This window comes from Panulirus ornatus, chromosome 44, assembly GCF_036320965.1.
Source record: "Panulirus ornatus isolate Po-2019 chromosome 44, ASM3632096v1, whole genome shotgun sequence".
NCBI lineage: Eukaryota > Metazoa > Arthropoda > Malacostraca > Decapoda > Palinuridae > Panulirus > Panulirus ornatus.
Genome location: NC_092267.1, coordinates 12076140 through 12100035, shown reverse-complemented (window position 1 = coordinate 12100035; position 23896 = coordinate 12076140). Strand labels below are relative to the sequence as shown.

The 23896-nt window shown below is 41.0% G+C and overlaps 1 protein-coding gene across 15 annotated transcripts in view; it reads left to right on the top strand.

Annotated features, from left to right (window-relative positions):
- Nucleotides 1–23896, top strand: part of LOC139762749 (trithorax group protein osa-like) — a 437278-nt gene that overhangs the window by 375567 nt on the left and 37815 nt on the right. For 13 of the 15 annotated variants that reach the window (XM_071687843.1, XM_071687851.1, XM_071687853.1 and 10 more), the window contains 2 exons: nt 10584–10722; nt 11274–11437. In XM_071687843.1, the coding sequence (XP_071543944.1) occupies nt 10584–10722; nt 11274–11437 (303 nt within the window). The remainder of the gene's footprint in view (nt 1–10583; nt 10723–11273; nt 11438–23896) is intronic. The other 2 variants (XM_071687850.1, XM_071687844.1) reach the window with 1 other exon arrangement.

The window sequence follows — 23896 nt, the reverse complement described above, 5'->3', positions numbered from 1 at the left end:
GTTTTAGATATCTGGGAGTGGATCTGGCAGCGGATGGAACCATGGAAGCTGAAGTGAATCATAGGGTGGGAGAGGGGGCGAAAATCCTGGGAGCCTTGAAGAATGTGTGGAAGTCGAGAACATTATCTCAGAAAGCAAAAATGGGTATGTTTGAAGGAATAGTGGTTCCAACAATGTTGTATGGTTGCAAGGCATGGGCTATGGATAGAGTTGTGCGCAGGAGGGTGGATGTGCTGGAAATGAGATGTTTGAGGACAATGTGTGGTGTGAGGTGGTTTGATCGAGTAAGTAATGTAAGGGTAAGAGAGATGTGTGGAAATAAAAAGAGCGTGGTTGAGAGAGCAGAAGAGGGTGTTTTGAAATGGTTTGGGCACATGGAGAGAATGAGTGAGGAAAGATTGACCAAGAGGATATATGTGTTGGAGGTGGAGGGAACGAGGAGAAGTGGGAGACCAAATTGGAGGTGGAAAGATGGAGTGAAAAAGATTTTGTGATCGGGGCCTGAACATGCAGGAGGGTGAAAGGAGGGCAAGGAATAGAGTGAATTGGATCGATATGATATACCGGGGTTGACGTGCTGTCAGTGGATTGAATCAGGGCATGTGAAGCGTCTTGGGTAAACCATGGAAAGTTGTGTGGGGCCTGGATGTGGAAAGGGAGCTGTGGTTTCGGGCATTATTGCATGACAGCTAGAGACTGAGTGTGAACAAATTGGGCCTTTGTTGTCTTTTTACTAGTGCTACCTGGCACACATGAGGGGGGAGGGGGATGGTATTCCTTGTGTGGCGAGGTGGCGATGGGAATGAATAAAGGCAGACAGTGTGAATTGTGTGCATGGGTATATATGTATGTGTCTGTGTGTGTATATATATGTGTACATTGAGATGTAAAGGTATGTATATACATTGTGTATGGGGGTGGGTTGGGCCATTTCTTTTGTCTGTTTCCTTGCGCTACCTCGCAAACGCTGGAGACAGCGACAAAGCAAAATAATAATAATAGTAATAATAATAAGTTTGAATAGAAAATTTGGAGGAAGTGAAGTGTTTCAGATATCTGCAAGTGGACTTAGCAGCAGATGGAACCATGGAAGTGAGTCACAGGGTGGGGGAGGGGGCGAAGGTTCTGGGAGCGAAGAAGAATGTGTGGAAGGAGAGATCAATATCTCGGAGAGCAAAAATGGGTATGTTTGAAGGAATAGTAGTTCCAACAAAAGTATATGGTTATGAGGCATGGGCTATAGATATGGTTGTACAGAGGAGGGTGGATATATTGGAAATGAAATGTTTGAGGACAATATGTGGTGTGAGGTGGTTTGATTGAGCAATGTAAGGGTAAGAGAGATGTGTGGAAATAAAAAGAGTTTGGTTGAGAGAACAGAAGAGGGTATGTTGAAATGGTTTTGACATATGGAGAGAATGATTGAGGAAAGATTGATGAAGATATATATATCAGAGGTGGAGGGAACAGTGAGAAGCAGGAGACCAAATTGGAGGTGGAAGGACAGAGTGAGAAAGAGTTTGAGCAATCGAGGCCTGAACATATAGGAGGGTGAGAGACATGCAAGGAATAGAGTAAATTGGAATGATGTGGTACACTGGGGTCAACATGCTGTCAGTGGACTGAACCAGGGCATGTGAAGGATCAGGGGTAAACCATGGAAAGGTCTGTGGGGTCTGGATGTTGATAGGGAGCTGTGGTTTTGGTGCATTAAATGAAAGCTAGAGACTGAGTGTGAACGAATGTGGCCTTTTTGTCTGTAGTCCTGGCGCTGTGTCACTGAAGTAGGGTATAGCGATGTTGTTTTTCAGTGGGACAGGGTAGTGACAGGAATGGATGAAGGCAAGCAAGCATGAATATGTACATGTGTATGTATGTTATATCTGTGTTGCATGTATATGTATGTCTGTATGTGGGCATTTATGTATATATGAATATACATATGTGAATAAGAGCAAGGTTATTAGGTACAGTAGGGTTGAGGGTCAAGTCAGTTGGGAGGTGAGTTTGAATGGAGAAAAACTGGAGGAAGTGAAGTGTTTTAGATATCTGGGAGTGGATCTGGCAGCGGATGGAACCATGGAAGCGGAAGTGGATCATAGGGTGGGGGAGGGGGCGAAAATTCTGGGAGCCTTGAAGAATGTGTGGAAGTCGAGAACATTATCTCGGAAAACAAAAATGGGTATGTTTGAAGGAATAGTGGTTCCAACAGTGTTGTATGGTTGCGAGGCGTGGGCTATGGATAGAGTTGTGCGCAGGAGGATGGATGTGCTGGAAATGAGATGTTTGAGGACAATGTGTGGTGTGAGGTGGTTTGATCGAGTAAGTAACGTAAGGGTAAGAGAGATGTGTGGAAATAAAAAGAGCATGGTTGAGAGAGCAGAAGAGGGTGTTTTGAAATGGTTCGGGCACATGGAGAGAATGAGTGAGGAAAGATTGACCAAGAGAATATATGTGTCGGAGGTGGAGGGAACGAGGAGAAGAGGGAGACCAAATTGGAGGTGGGAAGATGGAGTGAAAAAGATTTTGTGTGATCGGGGCCTGAACATGCAGGAGGGTGAAAGGAGGGCAAGGAATAGAGTGAATTGGAGCGATGTGGTATACCGGGGTTGACGTGCTGTCAGTGGATTGAATCAAGGCATGTGAAGCGTCTGGGGTAAACCATGGAAAGCTGTGTAGGTATGTATATTTGCGTATGTGGACGTGTGTATATACGTGTGTGTGGGGGTGGGTTGGGCCATTTCTTTTGTCTGTTTCCTTGCGCTACCTCGCAAACGTGGGAGACAGCGACAAAGCAAAAAAAAAAAAAAGAAATATATATATATATATATATATATATATATATATATATATATATATTTTTTTTTTTTTTTTTTATTATGGAAGAGTGATAATGGGTATGTTTGAAAGTATAATAGTCCAAACAATATTATATGGATGTGAGCCATGGGCCATAGCTGAGGATGAGTGGAGGAGGGTGGAGGTTATGAAAATGAAATGTTTGAGGACAATATGTGGTGTGAGGTGGTTCGATCGAGTAAGTAATTAAATGGTAAGAGAGATGTGTGGTACTAAGCAGTGCAGTTAAGAGAGTTTCAGAGGTTGTGCTGAAATGGTTTTGTCATATATTAGGATAAAGGAAGGAGGGGTTAACAAAGAGGATATAGATGACAGAAGTGGAAGGAACAAGGAGAAGAAGGTAACCAAATTGGAGATGGAAGGATGAAGTGAAAAAGATTTTGAGTGATTGGGGCCTAAACTTCCTTGACGGTCGAAAGTATTTACAGGATAGAGTAAATTAGAACAGTGTAGTATACAGGGGCCACCATCGTGCTTTCAGTGGACAGAACCATGGCATGTGAAGCATATGGAAACCATAGAAAGTCTATGGGGCCTGGTTGTGGAGAAAGCTGTGGTGTCCTTGCATTAAACATAATACCTAGAGAATGGATGTGAATGAATATGAAACTTTCCTCATCTCTTCATTTTACTACCTTTGCTAACATGGGAAATAGCGATCAGTTGTTAAAAACAAAGCGGTTGTGTAAAAATGATTAGGGTACATCTTGTAAAAAGCTTGTTTTATAGACTTCCTTTTGTTGGCTTTATAAACCAGCTTCCTGTGACTCTTTTACTTCTGTCTATTCTCTGATGTGTAGTGAATTTTAGCAGTATTTGAATTAAAAGAATTATAAACCATTTAACAACCCTAACGATTTCAGCATTGTCATGTAGACAACCCTTTCAGTGCCCTGGGCATCACATGATGCTTTATATAGAAAGTGCTGTGCACAGCATTGACATTTTTAGTGGCTTTTACCAACATCTAGAATTCCATCTGATGTTTGCCTTTTCCCCATACTTATAGATGTTACTAGTTACCTTCTGTTACCATTGGAAGAAGTATCATGTGCTTCATTTATCTGTTGATTGGCATGAAAGTTGCATTACAGTTGCGAATAGATTCCCATGGTGCAGTTTGGTCAGTTAAACACACACTGTTAGTGGTGTTGAAATTTCCAAACAAGCGGTCAGTGTCGAGCCTGGTTACTGTCATTAGTTAGGTGAATGAGTGGGAGGGAGGGTAGTATCTAAGCAGCTGGTGGGTCCCAGGCTAGGCTTGTCACCCCGAGATCATTGTATAAATTCATTACCCATCTGATACATAATACATATAATGGTATCTGATACTTCAGGTTGAAGTTTCCTATAGTGTGTTATAACACTGTGATGACTTAACCATTTCTGGATTTATGCACACTGTGACACACGTAAGTCGGCCTGGTTTGTGGTAGGAGTGTAATGGTAAGATATCTTACCAGTACACTCCACAGGTTTTTTCTGCCTCTTCTCTAGGTATATTTAGGACTGCATTAGCAATGTGGTTTCAGAAGTGGTAGGGGATGTGTGGATCAGGTGTTTGCTTTGAAGAATGTATGTGAGAAATACTTAGAAAAACAAATGGATTTGTTTGTAGCATTTGTGGATCTGGAGAAGGCATATGGTAGAGTTGATAGAGATGCTCTGTGGAAGGTACTAAGAATATATGGTGTGGGAGGCAAGTTGTTAGAAGCAGTGAAAAGTTTTTATCGAGGAAGTAAGGCATGTGTAGGTGTAGGAAGAGAGGAAAGTGATTGGTTCTCAGTGAACGTTGGTGTGCGGCAGGGGTGTGTGATGTCTCCATGGTTGTTTAATTTGTTTATGGATGGGGTTGTTAGGGAGATGAATGCAAGAGTTTTGGAAAGAGGGGCAAGTATGCAGTCTGTTGTAGATGAGAGAGCTTGGGAAGTGAGTCAGTTGTTGTTCGCTTATGATACAGCGCTGGTGGCTGATTCATGTGAGAAACTGCAGAAGCTGGTGACTGAGCTTGGTAAAGTGTGTGAAAGAAGAAAGCTGAGAGTAAATGTGAATAAGAGCAAGGTTATCAGGTACAGTAGGGTTGAGGGACAAGTCAATTGGGAGGTAAGTTTGATTGGAGAAAAACTGGAGGAAGTGAAGTGGTTTAGATATCTGTGAGTGGATTTGGTGGCGGATGGAACCATGGAAGCGGAAGTGAATCATAGGGTGGGGGAGGGGGCGAAAGTTCTGGGAGCGTGAAGAATGTGTGGAAGTCGAAAACATTATCTCAGAAAGCAAAATGGGTATGTTTGAAGGTATAGTGGTTCCAACAATGTTATATGGTTGTGAGGCGTGGGCTATAGATAGAGTTGTGTGGAGGAGGGTGGATGTGCTGGAAATGAGATGTTTGAGGACAATATGTGGTGTGAGGTGGTTTGATTGAGTAAGCAATAATAGGGTAAGAGAGATGTGTGGTAATAAAAAGAGTGTGGTTGAGAGAGCAGAAGAGAGTGTTTTGAAATGGTTTGGTCACATGGAGAGAATGAGTGAGGAAAGATTGACCAAGAGGATATATGTGTCGGAGGTGGAGGGAACGAGGAGAAGTGGGAGACCAAATTGGAAGTGGAAAGATGGAGTGAAAAAGATCTTGAGTGATTGTGGCCTAAACATGCAGGAGGGTGAAAGGCATGCAGGGAATAGAGTGAATTGGAACAATGGGGTCGACGTGCTGTCAGTGGATTGAACCAGGGCATGTGAAGGGTATGGGGTAAACCATGGAAAGTTGTGTGGGGCCTGGATGTGGAAAGGGAGCTGTGGTTTCGGTGCATTATTACATGACATCTAGAAACTGAGTGTGAACAAATGTGGCCTTTGTTGTCTTTTCTTAGCGCTACCTCACACACACGTGGGAGATGGGGGTTGTTATTTCATGTGTGGTGGGGTGGCGATGGAAATGAATAAAAGCAGACAGTATGAATTATGTACATGTGTATATATATGTATATGTCTGTGTGTGTGTATATATATGTGTATGTTGAGATGTATAGGTATGTATGTTTGCATGTGTGGACGTGTATGTATATACATGTGTATGTGGGTGGGTTGGGCCATTCCTTCGTCTGTTTCCTTGCGCTACCTTGCTAACGCAGGAGACAGCAACAGAGTAAAATAGAAATAAATTACTTGTTCTGTGGTTGGTATATTATTCTCATTTGATGCTCTTTAACCTAAGAAAGTAGTTTTCTCCTCTGTAGTATTATTTATATATTTGAGATGTGTTTTATGTTTGGTAGACTGATTTGATGAGAGCACGTGTTAAATTATTTTTTATTTGGTTACAAATCTTTTCTTATTATATATCGTTGTTCTCTCTCATTAGGACACAAATTGGGCAAATTAGATCGCATACATTGTTCTGATGTGTTTGAGCTATTTATGGGATTTTGTCATACTAAGCATTCCTTAATTTTCTTCACCTGCCTTCGTATCAAACTTATAATCAGTTGGTAATGCAGTAAAATGTATTTTTCATTTATTTCTTTTTATACACAATTCTTCTCTATAAGTTTGTAATTAATGCTTGAATAGATAGTCATAAGTAGAAAAATATTCTTGAAAATAGATGAAGTAGATAAAAGAATTACTGAGCATTAGTGATCATGTGTATAATTGATGAAATAATGTGATGATTGAAAGTCTTATGAAGTCTTACCATGCATTGGCGATCATGTTTGGTTTGAAATATTCAACATATAATGATAAAATGAAATGGTAAAATGTATTATTCTTATTTTATACTCAGTTTTCTTCAGTTGGTTCATGCCTAATGTTTTGAAAAATTACGAGAAAATGAGTGAAATAAATGTAGTCCTTTCTGTCTTTAGTATTCATTTATTGTTCTCACCTGGCTAGCCACACAAAATTGAGAATTTTGAGTAATTCGGTAAATCAGGAATAGAAAAATTGAATTTAAGAATGCGTAAAACATTGCTATACCAATATAAAAAGGGACAAACATTTTATGTCTTTGTGTGTCTGTCCATTGTCTAATACTTCCATAGCATTTTGTAGTATGATAGCCCAACATTTCAGTGGTTGTTATATTGCACTTTTCTGACCCACATGATCTTTCCTTTTCTTGACTTTCAAAATTGTTGACGACACCTAACTCGCTTAATTCTTTCTTTGTAAATCATGATTTTCCTGCGGTGAGTGCTGTGCACTAACCCTGCCTTTTGGCAAAAGGGGAGGAGCAATAAGTAGTAGATAGAAACATTAGACATGAACATTAGGGAGAAACATGATAGAAGTAGAAGTTTGGAACATCAGGCAGGAATGTTAGGTAGAAGCCTCTGAAAACATTGCTCTAGATTTCCCCTCTACCATTGGCACTAATGGCTATGAAGCGGCACTGTAGTTCACCATTATAGAAACTCTTTCTGTGGCCACCCACTTGAGGGAATTCCCAGAGGATCGGGAATCAGAGATATAGATAGATAGCTAGTTAATTTGAAATAAGAGGATGTTTTTGCTCAGTTCATAACCCCTTCCACCCCTCATTTGGGGATGGGGGATATTATATCTGCATATATTCTTTGGGAAACGCAGATTGATAATACAAAGTTTATTTCAATACTGTAACAATTTTTAAAATATGCTAGGGTTAAATCTAGGGAGGACCTAGGAAGATATGAGGAGAAAATGGGGAAGATTTGCAGATAACTTAGGGAAAGAGTTATCGTTGAGCTGGGGAGTAGCTGGGAAAAGGTATTGAAGACATGGGGAGTACCTGGGAAGATTTAGGGAAAATGTTGCAAAAGCTTGGGAAGACCTGGAAGACTTGGTGAGGACCTTGAAAAATATGGACTAGGTCGGGGAAAGACATGGTGAGGACCTGGGAAGCATCTTTCAATAATGGTCTTGAGTTTGTAAACATACTCTACTTTGTTGTCTATATTCAATATTTATAATACAAAAGTCAGTATGTCTGTGTGATTGTTTCTTCTCAGACCACTCCAATGTCACTTGGGCCAGTCTCAGCCAAATTTTATGGGATAGTAGTTTATTCATTTTCATGTATTTATATGTGTATAAACATTTTAGAATGGCTTCCAGAGGTTGTTAGTCTCAGAAGAAAGCACCTATAGTGTTGGTCACTATTGATATGACACATAACAGCCATACAATCATCAAAGTACTAGTGGAGGGATTTAAACAAACCTGCTAATGTTAGTATTCGTGATGATATCTTGAGTCTGTTATGTAAGTCTTCATGTGATGACTTGCATAGATGAATTCAGGATTGAGAAATTTTTTTGAATATTTGAGAATATCTTGCACAAAGAGTGTCCCTGGATGATACGAGGAGAGTGCCTCTGGATGGTATGACTACTGCCGTGAAAAGGTTAATCATAATGTGTACCCAACAACCCAGCTTGTGATGTACCTTCTAAGTTAACAACTAGTGCTTTGTGATTTAGTCTTCCCTTTGTGTTTCATAGAAAGTCTTTCCTCTTAGTGTTCTGACTTGTGAAAATGTGATGGCTGTTTTCATCATCTGAACCACATATACTCTCATAAACAATCTTGTAAAGTGGGGATTTGGGTGTAGAGGGATTATGTGTTTTAAGGTAGGGATTTGGGTGTAGAAGGATTATGTGTTGTTTTCCTACCATAGTTATCTCTAGGTATCTGCATTCTGGGTAAAGAGGTGTGTGACATCTGTGCATGATACTGGTGAGGAGAGAAGGCAAATGATACTTTAAATATGGGCATTTAAAGTGGGCTCACAACTTTAGCACCTCTTAACCAGGCACCCACACATATTTGCAAAATGTTTCTAAAGGATTGATATTCAGGTCTGTGAATACCTGAAGAGTTCATATTAATTTGATTTACATCATTTTTTTCGAGCCCTTCACTTTTCCTTTCATTGGAGATAACCATGATTAGGGTATGTTTTTGCTTGAGCTGTGTTTACTACAGTAAAATAAGGATGCATTAATATGGATTTGGAAAGGGGATAATGCAAAAGAAAGGTCACTGGGAAGTGCAGCCTGAATATAGTATGCATAGAAGAATTTGTTAAGAGCTTTTATAATGGAATATGGGTGGTTTGAAATAAATATTGGAGTCTGCCAAGGCTGTATGTCACCAAGGGTACATAAGGTTTTTGTGGATAGGGTATTATGTGATAAGAGAGAATTGGAGAAATTGTGGTGTTAGAGATGCATACTGGTAGTTAACACATTTGCTGCAGATGATGCTGTGTTGGAAGTTAATCATAGGAATAGCAGTTTTGATGATAATTGAGGTGTATTGGAGAAGGAAGCTGAATGTAGGAATTAATAAAAGTAAGACACCAAATTTTTAAAGGGATAGATCACAGTGTGATACCGCTTTGCATGGTGAAGTGAGAGTTGTTAAAGAGTTAGGGTATTTAGGAGTCTGTTCAGCACAAATGGTTGTGGGAAGTTAAAGTTGATAACAGCCTTGTAAGAGTGAAAAGAATAGAGATGCATATGATATATGAATGTGAAACTCAAGTCTTCCATTCATGTGAAACTCAAGTCTAATTTGGTCAGGAAGATTAAAAAGAGAACAATATGGATAGGTAACTTGCATATTTTAGTTGAAGTTAGGAGGATGGTTAGAATGAAGAAGGATGTGTGGTGTGAAAGGCACATGAATTAAATACTTTTAGGATGATACTGATGTTCAGAATATAAGACAGATAATAGGTTGATCATGAAGATACTTTCATTTGTTTTGTTAAGGTACAAGTGAGAAATTAGACTGCAGAAGAGATGGATAGATGCAGTAAAAGAATTGGTAAGGACTAGGGATATTTCAGATAAAGATACTAGAAGAAGAATTTTGGATGGGAATCACAGTATTTTTTTTTTTTTACTGTACGTGGTGCATTGAATGGAAAATTAGTCTCACTTGATGAATCAACATAATGTGTAAAGTGAAAAAGTAAGAAGTTATTTTATGATTTTGGAAGTCTGTGATTCATTTTAACCTTAGACTGAGGATGTGTAAAATTGTCTCTGGTTGTATAAATCTGATTAGCCACATGGACTGAAGGGGGATTTAATAACATATTATCTCATTTTCTTGTTTTTTAAACATATGACAGCAGAAGGGTAGAAAAACATCAGTGTTCTCATATAAAGCAGTAAGACAGTTCTTTTCAGTTAGTTTTATGTGTTGGATTACTTCACTCTTATGATATTTAAAGAAGATGAATATAGTGTTTTGAAACATTAGGTTTCTTTCAGTACATAGCATTTTAAATAATCTAATTTCCACTAAATTGCATCTTTGATTATGTTCAGTTTTGGAAAGTTTTATTATTGAATTGAAACATTGTAGGTGGTGCATATCTTTCTCAGTATTGCATTATTATTATATTCATTGATTCCTGGCGCTACCCAGCCCCACTGTTTCCTATGGAGTGGGGTAGTACCAGGAATGGATGAAGGCAAGGAAGTACGAATATGTACATGTGTATATATGTATATGTCTGTGTGTGTTTATGTGTATATTATATGTATATGTATGTATATGTGTGTGTATGGGCATCTTTGTATATATATGTGTGTATGAGTGGATGGGGCATTCTTCATCTGTTTCTTGGTGCTACCTCACTGATGCGGGAAACAGTGATCAATTATGATAGATGAAATATTGTTAATTGGTGATTATGAATTATACAGTACTTACCATATAACCCCCGACAGGGTTTTCAGGGTGGGAACATGTATCCGCCAACACCGAAATCAGGGTCAGCCCCAAGTCCTGGCCCCACTGGTCCAAGTGCCCCCTCAGGCTTTACGAATCAGCGTCGACACCCTGATTTTGAAAAGTCACAGCCATCAGGTAAGGAGCTTGTAGGTTTGGAATAGTCTAAATCTAGATGGTATAATTATACAGTGAAATGATTTTGAAGATACTTGACTGAGCAAGAATGACTTTTATCTCTTTTTTCATGATCTGTCTATCTATCTATATCTCTGACACCTGTTCCACTTGGAACTCCCTTAAAGGGGTGGCCATGACAACAGCGTCTCCATAACTAAAGAACTCCAGTGCCACTTCATACCCTTTAGTGCTTCACCCTTAACAGGTCACTGGCAGAGGGCAAGTCTAGTGCAGCGTTTGCAGAGGCTCCTATCTAATGTTTCCAATGACTGCTTCTATCTAGTGCTCCTACCTACTGCTTTTACTTAATAATTCTGCCTAAATCTTCCTACCCACTACTTCTATATACTGCTTCTATCATTTTGCCAAAAAGCATGATTATGATATATTTAAAATAGATATATAGATTAAGAATAGAGAAAAACACTAAACAGATGATATGTGCATTTGAAATGAATGTTTAGATTAGGAGTAGAGAAAAAAACCATAATGATGGTACGCTCTTTTAGGGTGGCGTGCGAATAGCCAGTATGGTGGTTATACGGGCCAGAGCCAGCCAGGTGCTCCACAGCAGCCTTGGAGTCGGCCTAATGACTCTGCACCTTCTGGAGCCCCGTCCTCACAGTGGAGTCAACCCAGGTTTCCAGGTTCTCAACCTCAGTACCCAGGAGCGGTAAGGGTCACTTAATTGTTTCTCAGATTTCATTTTTGTAGATGATATTGTTGCATTATGGATAAACTATCAGAACTGAAAATTCCCTGTTATTCATGCAAATACAGAAAAATTGAATGTTTTTTGTTAGAATTTTGCTATTTCATTAAGAAAATAACTTCATTTTCACTTTATTTGAATTAAAATATGTTATGGCTTTGTTTCTTTTCATATATGCTTAGGAAATTCCTGACAATTTGTGAGCTTGTATCCCTGAATTATGTGAGTCAGAAAACTACAGAAGATGTTTGTTAAGAAAATATGCAGGTTAGATAGGTTCATGGAACCTCTAAACCCCCCATGCTATGTCTGAAATAAAATATTAATAAAGGTGTACTCTTCAGTTTCTGTTGAACTAATATGATATAACTTTGATGCCCCAATTAACTTATAGATATTGTGCAGAAAATAGAACAGAGGATATACCTTAATTAGTTAACAAACTTTATGTAGTCTTCTAGTGTTTTCTCATTGAGTAGTTGATGCTCATGGTGATGAGGGGTTAGTGTTTTCTCAAAGAGTAGTTGATGCTTATGGTGGTGAGGGATGTACTGCTGGTTTTCGTGTTACCTGTGTATCATGGCTGACTTAGGAATCACTTTATCTGTTGTTTTCTTTCATTGTCTCTGTCTGTTTGTTGGTAGTCCATCTGTTGTCCATCTTTATTTTATAGTTTTGTCTGTTGCTGGGAATCACACCCTGGTTGTATAAAGATGCATTTATCTTGCCTCACGTTAGCTAGATCAGATGCATCAAACTGTATACTTTATACTGCAGCTAAAGAATTGAATAGGTGAAAACTAATATATTTATTTATTATACTTTGTCACTGTCTCCCGCGTTAGCAAGGTAACGCAAAGAAACAGACGAAAGAATGGCCCATCCCTCCCACATACACATGTATATACATGCACGTCCACACACGCACATATACATACCTATGCATCTCAACGTATACATATATATACACACACAGACATATACATATATACACATGTACATAATTCATACTGTCTGCCCTTATTCGTTCCCATCGCCACCCCGCCACACATGAAATGACAACCCCCTCCCCCCTTATGTGCATGAGGTAGTGCTAGGAAAAGACAACAAAGGCCACATTCGCTCACACTCAGTCTCTAGCTGTCATGTGTAATGCACCAAAACCACAGCTCCCTTTTGTCAGAGTTATTCCCTATATAGAAAGATGTAACCTGGAACCATGTGCTCAAGCACTAATGACTTTGATTTTTGTCATACTAATGACTTTGATTTTTGTCATTCAGAATACAGTGGTTTACACTGGATGAGGTATATAACCAGTACTACCTGCCCAGGTAATGGAAGGGTTAGTGACATCTGCATAGTGAGCCATTGCTTCAGTGGTTGTCAAGTTGCATTTAATTGCTGTTTCCCACATCAGCGAGGTAGTGCCAGGAAACAGATGAAGAATGGCCCATCCGCTCATTTACACATATATACATAAACGTCCATACACGCACTCATACATACATATACATATCATCTTTTTCTCTTTTTTAAATTATTCGCCATTTCCCGCATTAGCGAGGTAGCGTTAAGAACAGAGGACTGGGCTTTTTTTGGAATATCCTCACCTGGCCCCCTCTGTTCCTTCTTTTGGGAAAAAAAAAAAAAAAACGAGAGGGGAGGATTTCCAGCCCACGCTCCCTCCCCTTTTAGTCGCCCTCTACGACACGCAGGGAATATGGGGAAGTATTCTTAATCCCCTATCCCCATATACATACACAGATATATACATACATTCACATACTTGCTTGCCTTCATCCATTCCTGTAAGATGGTTGATATTGAGGTTGAAGGTAGGAAAGGCACCTGCAGTGGATAGGTTTACAGGTAAAATGCTGAATTATGGAGGCATGGGCTATAGATATAGAGTTGTGTGGAGGAGGGTGGATGTGCTGGAAATGAGATGTTTGAGGACAATGTGTGGTGTGAGGTGGTTTGATTGAGTAAGTAACGTAAGGGTAAGAGAGATGTGTGGAAATAAAAAGAGCGTGGTTGAGAGAGCAGAAGAGGGTGTTTTGAAATGGTTTGGGCACATGGAGAGAATGAGTGAGGAAAGATTGACCAAGAGGATATATGTGTCGGAGGTGGAGGGAACGAGGAGAAGTGGGAGACCAAATTGGAGGTGGAAAGATGGAGTGAAAAAGATTTTGTGTGATCGGGGCCTGAACATGCAGGAGGGTGAAAGGAGGGCAAGGAATAGAGTGAATTGGATCGATGTGGTATACAGGGGTTGACGTGCTGTCAGTGGATTGAATCAGTGCATGTGAAGCGTCTGGGGTAAACCATGGAAAGCTGTGTAGGTATGTATATTTGCGTGTGTGGATGTGTATGTATATACATGTGTATGGGGGTGGGTTGGGCCATTTCTTTCGTCTGTTTCCTTGCGTTACCTCGCAAACGCGGGAGACAGCGACAAAGCAAAAAAAAAAAAAAAAAATATTTATTATACTTTGTTGCTGTCTCCTGCAATAGTGACATAGCGCAAGGAAACAGATGAAAGAATGGCCCAACCCGACCACATACACACGTATATACATAAACGCCCACACATGTACATGTACATACCCATACATTTCAACGTATACATACATATACATACACAGATATGTACATAAATACACATGTACATATTCATACATGCTGCCTTCATCTACTCCTGCCCCCACATTGCTACACATGAAATGGCACGCCCCTCTCTCCGCGTGCATGCAAGATAGTGCTAGGAAAAGACAACAAAGGCCACATTCGTTCACACTCAGTCTCTAGCTGTCGTGTGTGATGCACTGAAAGTACAGCTCCCTTTCCACATCCAGGCCCCACAAAACTTTCCATGGTTTACCCCATATGCTTCACATTCCCTGGTTCATTCGATTGACAGCACGTCGACCCCAGTACACCACACCGTTCTAATTCACTCTATTCCTTGTACGCCTCTCACCCTCTATGTTCAGGCTCCGATCGCTCAAAATCTTTTTCACTCCATCTTTCCACCTCCAATATGGTCTCCCACTTGGAAGGGAGACCTGTGTGTGAGGAAGTACCAGGAGAGATTGAGTGCAGAATGGAAAAAGGTGAGAGCGAATGATTTAAGGGGAGTGGGGAGGAATGGGATGTATTTAGGGAAGCAGTGATGGCTTGTGCAAAAGGTGCCTGTGGCATGAGAAAGGTGGGAGGTGGGCAGATTAGAAAGGGTAGTGATTGGTGGGATGAAGTCAGATTTTTAATGAAAGAGAAGAGAGAGAGACACTTGGATTTTTGCAGGGAAATAGTGCAAATGACTGGATGATGTATAAAAGAAAGAGGCAAAAGGTGCAAGAGGTGAAAAGGCAAATAAGAGTGGGGGTGAGAGAGTATCATTAAATTTTAGGGAGAATTAAAAGATGTTTTGGAAGGAGGTAAATAAAGTGCGTAAGACAAGAGAACAAATGGGAACATCCGTTGAGGGGGCAAATGGGGAGGTATTAACAAGTAGTGTTTAAGTGAGAGGGAGATGGAGTGAGTATTTTGAAAGTTTGCTGATTTAGTTTGATGATAGAGTGGAAGATGAAAGTCGGCAAGGCAGCGGGTTTGGATGGTATTACAGTGGAATTTATTATAAAAGGGGGTGACTGTGTTGTTGACTGGTTTGTGAGGATATTCAGTGTATGTATGGTTCATGGTGAAGTGCCTGAGGATTGGCAGAATGTATGCATAGTGCCATTGTACAGAGGCAAAGGCGATAAAGGTGAGTGTTCAAATTACAGAGATATAAGTTTGTTGAGTATTCCTGGGAAATTATATGGGAGGTTATTGATTGAGAGAATGAAGGCATGTATAGAGCATCATATTGGGGAAGAGCAGTGTGGTTTCAGAAGTGGTACAGGATGTGTGTACCAGGTGTTTGCTTTGAAGAATGTATGTGAGAAGTACTTAGAAAAACAATTGGATTTGTATGCAGCATTTATGGATCTGGAGAAGGCATATGATAGAGTTGATAGGGATGCTTTGTGGAAGGTATTAAGAGTATGGTGTGGGAGGTAAGTTGGTAGAAGCAGTGAAATGTTTTTACCAAGGATGTGAAACGTGTACAGATAAGAAGAGCGGAAAGTGATTGGTTCCCACTGACTGTTGTTTGTGGCAGGGATGCGTGATGTCTCCATGGTTGTTTAATTTGTTTATGGATGTGGTGGTTAGGTAGGTACATGCAAGAGTTTTGGATAGAGGGGCAAGTTTATAGTCTGTTGTGGATGAGAGAGCATGGGAAGTGAGTCAGTTGTTGTTCACTGATGATACAGCGTTGGTGGCTGATTCAGGTGAGAAACTGCAGAAGTTGGTGATTGAGGTTGATAAAGTGTGTGAAAAAAGAAAGCTGAGAGTAAATGTGAATAAGAGAAAGGTTATTAGGTTCAGTAGGGCTGAGGGACAAGTCTCTTGGGAGGTGAGTTTGAATGGAGAAAAACTGGAGGAAGTTAAGTTTCTTGGGTATCTGGGAGTGGACTTAGCAGCAGATGGAATCATGGAAGTTGAAGTGAGTGACTGGGCAGAGGAGGGGGCGAAGGTTCTGGGAGCATTGAAGAATGTATGGAAGTCGAGAACATTATCTTGGAGAGCATGGGTATATACACATGTGCATAATTCATACTGTCTGCCTTTTTTCATTTTCATCGCCACCTTGCCACACATGAAATAAAAACCCCCTCCCCCCCTCATGTGCATGAGGTAGCGCTAGGAAAAAAAAAAACAAAGGCCCCATTCGTTCACACTCAGTCTGTAGCTGTCATGTAATAATGCACCGAAACCACAGCTCCCTTTCCACATCCAGGTCCCACAGAACTTTCCATGGTTTACCCCAGACGCTTCACATGCCCTGGTTCAATCCATTGACAGCACGTCGACCCCGGTATACCACATCGTGCCAATTCACTCTATTCCTTGCACGCCTTTCACCCTCCTGCATGTTCAGGCCCCGATCACTCAAAATCTTTTTAACTCCATCCTTCCACCTCCAATTTGGTCTCCCACTTCTCCTCGTTCCCTCCACCTCCGACACATATATCCTCTTTGTCAATCTTTCCTCACTCATTCTCTCCATGTGACCAAACCATTTCAAAACACCCTCTTCTCTTCTGCTCTCTCAACCACACTCTTTTTATTACCACACATCTCTCTTACCCTATTATTACTTACTCAATCAAACCACCTCACACCACATATTGTCCTCAAACATCTCATTTCCAGCACATCCACCCTCTTCCACACAACTCTACCCATAGCCCATGCCTCGCAACCATATAACATTGTTGGAACCACTATTCCTTCAAACATACCCATTTTTGCTTTCCGAGATAATGTTCTTGACTTACACACATTCTTCAAGGCTCCCAGAATTTTCGCCCCTTCCCCCACTCTATGATTCACTTCCGCTTCCATGGTTTCATCCGCTGCCAAATCCACTCCCAGATATCTAAAACACTTCACTTCCTTCAGTTTTTCTCCATTCAAACCTACCTCCCAATTGACTTGACCCTCAACCCTACTGTACCTAATAACCTTGCTCTTATTCACATTTACTCTCAACTTTCTTCTTTCACACACTTTACCAAACTCAGTCACCAGCTTCTGCAGTTTCTCACCTGAATCAGCCACCAGCGCTGTATCATCAGCGAACAAAAACTGACTCACTTCCCAAGCTCTCTCATGCATAACAGACTGCATACTTGCCCCTCTTTCCAAAACTCTTGCATTCATCTCTCCAACAACCCCATCCATAAACAAATTAAACAACCATGGAGACATCACACACCCCTGCCGCAAACCAACATTCACTGAGAACCAATCACTTTCCTCTCTTCCTACACATACACATGCCTTACATCCTCGATAAAAACTTTTCACAGCTTCTAACAACTTGCCTCCCACACAATATACTCTTAATACCTTCCACGGAGCATCTCTATCAACTCTTATCATATGCCTTCTCCAGATCCATAAATGCTACATACAAATCCATTTGCTTTTCTAAGTATTTCTCACATACATTCCTCACAGCAAACACCTGATCCACACATCCTCTACCACTTCTGAAACCACACTGCTCTTCCCCAATCTGATGCTCTGTACATGCCTTCACCCTCTCAATCAATACCCTCCCATATAATTTACCAGGAATACTCAACAAACTTATACCTCTGTAATTTGAGCACTCACTCTTATCCCCTTTGCCTTTGTACAATGGCACTATGCAAGGATTCTGCCAATCCTCAGGCACCTCACCATGAGTCATTCATACATTAAATAACCTTACCAACCAGTCAACAATACAGTCACCCCTTTTTTAATAAATTCCATTGCAATACCATCCAAACCTGCTGCCTTGCCGGCTTTCATCTTCCGCAAAGCTTTTACTACCTCTTCTCTGTTTACCAAATCATTTTCCCTAACCCTCTCACTTTGTACACCACCTCGACCAAAACACCCTTTATCTGCCACTCTATCATCAAACACATTCAACAATCCTTCAAAATACTCACTCCATCTCCTTCTCACATCACCACTACTTGTTATCACCTCCCCATTAGCCCCCTTCACTGAAGTTCCCATTGATTCCCTTGTCTTACACACTTTATTTACCTCCTTCCAAAACCTCTTTTTTTCTCCCTAGAATTTAATGATATTCTCTCACCCCAACTCTCATTTGCCCTCTTTTTCACCTCTTGCACCTTTCTCTTGACCTCCTGTCATACATCTCCCAGTCATTTGCATTATTTCCCTGCAAAAATTATCCAAATGCCTCTCTCTTCTCTTTCACTAATAATCTTACTTCTTCATCCCACCACTCACTACCCTTTCTAATCTGCCCATCTCCCATGCATCTCATGCCACAAGCATCTTATGTGCAAACCATTACTGCTTCCCTTAATACATCCCATTCCTCCCCCACTCCCCTTACCTCCTTTGTTCTCACCTTTTTCCATTCTGTACTCAGTCTCTCCTGGTACTTCCTCACACAAGTCTCCTTCCCAAGCTCACTTGCTCTCACCACTCTCTTATTATTTTTGCTATTTTGCTTTGTCGCTGTCTCCCGCGTTAGCGAGGTAGCGCAAGGAAACAGACGAAAGAATGACCCAACCCACCCACATACACATGTATATACATACACATCTATACACGCAAGTATACATACCTTTACATCTCAATATATACATATATATATATACACAGACATATACATATGTACACATATGCATACTTCATACTGTCTACCTTTATTCATTCCCATCACCACCTTGCCACACAGAAAATAACAACCCCCTCCAACCTCATGTGTGCGAGGTAGTGCTAAGAAAGGACAATGAAGGCCACATTCGTTCACAGTCTCTAACTGTCATGTAATAATGCACCGAAACCACAGTTCCCTTTCCACATCCAGGCCCCACAGAACTTTCCATTGTTTACCCCAGACGCTTCACATGCCCTGGTTCAATCCATTGACAGCACGTCGACCTTAGTATACCACATCATTCCAATTCACTCTATTCCTTGCATACCTTTCACCCTCCTGCATGTTCAGGCCCCGATCACTCAAAATCTTTTTCACTCCATCTTTCCACCTTCAATTTGGTCTCCCACTTCTCCTCTTTCCCTCCACCTCTGGCACATATATCCTCTTGGTCAGTCTCTCCTCACTCATTCTCTCCATGTGATCATACCATTTCAAAACACCCTCTTCTGCTCTCTCAACCACACTCTTTTTATTACCACACATCTCTCTTACGCTATCATTACTTACTTGATCAAACCATCTCACACCACATATTGTCTTCAAACATCTCATTTCCAGCACATCCGCCCTCCTCCACACAACTCTATCCATAGCCCATGCCATGTAACCATATAACATTGTTGGAACCACTATTCCTTCAAACATACCCATTTTTGCTTTCCGAGATAATGTTCTCGACTTCCACACATTCTTCAGTGCTACCAGAATATATTTTTTTTTTTTTTTTTTTTTTTTGCCGCTGTCTCCCGCGTTTGCGAGGTAGCGCAAGGAAACAGACGAAAGAAATGGCCCAACCCACCCCCATACACATGTATATACATACATCCACACACGCAAATATACATACCTACACAGCTTTCCATGGTTTACCCCAGACGCCTCACATACCTTGATTCAATCCACTGACAGCACGTCAACCCCGGTATACCACATCGCTCCAATTCACTCTATTCCTTGCCCTCCTTTCACCCTCCTGCATGTTCAGGCCCCGATCACACAAAATCTTTTTCACTCCATCTTTCCACCTCCAATTTGGTCTCCCTCTTCTCCTCGTTCCCTCCACCTCCGACACATATATTCTCTTGGTCAATCTTTCCTCACTCATTCTCTCCATGTGCCCGAACCATTTCAAAACACCCTCTTCTGCTCTCTCAACCACGCTCTTTTTATTTCCACACATCTCTCTTACCCTTACGTTACTTACTCGATCAAACCACCTCACACCACACATTGTCCTCAAATATCTCATTTCCAGCACATCCATCCTCCTGCACACAACTCTATCCATAGCCCACGTCTCACAACCATACAACATTGTTGGAACCACTATTCCTTCAAACATACCCATTTTTGCTTTCCGAGATAATGTTCTCGACTTCCACACATTCTTCAAGGCTCCCAGAATTTTCGCCCCCTCCCCCACCCTATGATCCACTTCCGCTTCCATGGTTCCATCCGCTGCCAGATCCACTCCCAGATATCTAAAACACTTCACTTCCTCCAGTTTTTCTCCATTCAAACTCACCTCCCAATTGACTTGACCCTCAACCCTACTGTACCTAATAACCATTCTCTTATTCACCTTTACTCTTAACTTTCTTCTTTCACACACTTTACCAAACTCAGTCACCAGCTTCTGCAGTTTCTCACATGAATCAGCCACCAGCGCTGTATCATCAGCGAACAAGAACTGACTCACTTCCCAAGCTCTCTCATCCCCAACAGACTTCATACTTGCCCCTCTTTCCAAAACTCTTGCATTCACCTCCCTAACAACGCCATCCATAAACAAATTAAACAACCATGGAGACATCACACACCCCTGCTGCAAACCTACATTCACTGAGAACCAATCACTTTCCTCTCTTCCTACACGTACACATGCCTTACATCCTTGATAAAAACTTTTCACTGCTTCTAACAACTTGCCTCCCACACCATATATTCTTAATACCTTCCACAGAGCATCCCTATCAACTCTATCATATGCCTTCTCCAGATCCATAAATGCTACATACAAATCCATTTGCTTTTCTAAGTATTTCTCACATACATTCTTCAAAGCAAACACCTGATCCACACATCCTCTACCACTTCTGAAACCACACTGCTCTTCCCCAATCTGATGCTCTGTACATGCCTTCACCCTCTCAATCAATATCCTCCCATATAATTTACCAGGAATACTCAACAAACTTTTTTTTTTTTTTTTATACTTTGTCGCTGTCTCCCGCGTTTGCGAGGTAGCGCAAGGAAACAGACGAAAGAAATGGCCCAACCCCCCCCCCATACACATGTACATACACACGTCCACACACGCAAATATACATACCTACACAGCTTTCCATGGTTTACCCCGGACGCTTCACATGCCTTGATTCACTCCACTGACAGCACGTCAACCCCTGTATACCACATCGCTCCAATTCCCTCTATTCCTTGCCCTCCTTTCACCCTCCTGCATGTTCAGGCCCCGATCACACAAAATCTTTTTCACTCCATCTTTCCACCTCCAATTTGGTCTCCCTCTTCTCCTCGTTCCCTCCACCTCCGACACATATATCCTCTTGGTCAATCTTTCCTCACTCATTCTCTCCATGTGCCCAAACCATTTCAAAACACCCTCTTCTGCTCTCTCAACCACGCTCTTTTTATTTCCACACATCTCTCTTACCCTTACGTTACTTACTCGATCAAACCACCTCACACCACACATTGTCCTCAAACATCTCATTTCCAGCACATCCATCCTCCTGCGCACAACTCTATCCATAGCCCACGCCTCGCAACCATACAACATTGTTGGAACCACTATTCCTTCAAACATACCCATTTTTGCTTTCCGAGATAATGTTCTCGACTTCCACACATTTTTCAAGGCTCCCAAAATTTTCGCCCCCTCCCCCACCCTATGATCCACTTCTGCTTCCATGGTTCCATCCGCTGACAGATCCACTCCCAGATATCTAAAACACTTTACTTCCTCCAGTTTTTCTCCATTCAAACTCACCTCCCAATTGACTTGACCCTCAACCCTACTGTACCTAATAACCTTGCTCTTATTCACATTTACTCTTAACTTTCTTCTTCCACACACTTTACCAAACTCAGTCACTAGCTTCTGCAGTTTCTCACATGAATCAGCCACCAGCGCTGTATCATCAGCGAACAACAACTGACTCACTTCCCAAGCTCTCTCATCCCCAACAGACTTCATACTTGCCCCTCTTTCCAGGACTCTTGCATTTACCTCCCTAACAACCCCATCCATAAACAAATTAAACAACCATGGAGACATCACACACCCCTGCCGCAAACCTACATTCACTGAGAACCAATCACTTTCCTCTCTTCCTACACGTACACATGCCTTACATCCTCGATAAAAACTTTTCACTGCTTCTAACAACTTGCCTCCCACACCATATATTCTTAATACCTTCCACAGAGCATCTCTATCAACTCTATCATATGCCTTCTCCAGATCCATAAATGCTACATACAAATCCATGAGTCATACATACATTAAATAACCTTACCAACCAGTCAACAATACAGTCACCCCCTTTTTTAATAAATTCCACTGCAATACCATCCAAACCTGCTGCCTTGCCGGCTTTCATCTTCCGCAAAGCTTTTACTACCTCTTCTCTGTTTACCAAATCATCTTCCCTAAGCCTCTCACTTTGCACACCACCTCGACCAAAACACCCTATATCTGCCACTCTATCATCAAAAACATTCAACAAACCTTCAAAATACTCACTCCATCTCCTTCTCACATCACCACTACTTGTTATCACCTCCCCATTTGCGCCCTTCACTGAAGTTCCCATTTGCTCCCTTGTCTTACGCACTTTATATACCTCCTTCCAGAACATCTTTTTATTCTCCCTAAAATTTAATGATACTCTCTCACCCCAACTCTCATTTGCCCTTTTTTTCACCTCTTGCACTTTTCTCTTGACCTCCTGTCTCTTTCTTTTATACATCTCCCACTCAATTTCATTTTTTCCCTGCAAAAATCGTCCAAATGCCTCTCTCTTCTCTTTCACTAATAATCTTACTTCTTCATCCCACCACTCACTACCCTTTCTAATCAACCCACCTATATATATATATATATATATATATATATATTATCCCTGGGGATAGGGGATTAAGAATACTTCCCACGTATTCCCTGCGTGTCGTAGAAGGCTACTAAAAGGGGAGGGAGCGGGGGGCTGGAAATCCTCCCCTCTCTTTTTTTTTTTCTTTTTCTTTTTTTTTTCCAAAAGAAGGAACAGAGGGGGCCAGGGGAGGATATTCCAAAAAAGGCCCAGTCCTCTGTTCTTAACGCTACCTCGCTAACGCGGGAAATGGCAAATAGTTTAAAAGAAAAAAAAAAAAAATATATATATATATATATATATATATATATATATATATATATATATATATATATATGTATATATATATATATGGGATGTATTTAGGGAATCAGTGATGGATTGTGCCAAAGATGCTTGTGGCATGAGAAGAGTGGGAGGTGGGTTGATTAGAAAGGGTAGTGAGTGGTGGGATGAAGAAGTAAGATTATTAGTGAAAGAGAAGAGAGAGGCATTTGGACGATTTTTGCTGGGAAAAAATGTAATTGAGTGGGACATGTATAAAAGAAAGAGACAGGAGGTCAAGAGAAAGGTGGAAGAGGTGAAAAAGAGGGCAAATGAGAGTTGGGGTGAGAGAGTATCATTAAATTTTAGGGAGAATAACAAGATGTTCTGGAAGGAGGTAAATAAAGTGCGTAAGACAAGGGAGCAAATGGGAACTTCAGTGAAGGGCTCAAATGGGGAGGTGACAAGTAGTGGTGATGTGAGGAGATGGAGTGGGTATTTTGAAGGTTTGTTGAATGTGTTTGATGATAGAGTGGCAGATATAGGGTGTTTTGGTCGAGGTGGTGTGTAAAGTGAGAGGGTTAGGGAAAATGATTTGGTAAACAGAGAAGAGGTAGTAAAAGCTTTGCGGAAGATGAAAGGCAGCAAGGCAGCAGGTTTGGATGGTATTGCAGTGGAATTTATTAAAAAAGGGGATGACTGTATTATTGACTGGTTGGTAAGGTTATTTAATGTATG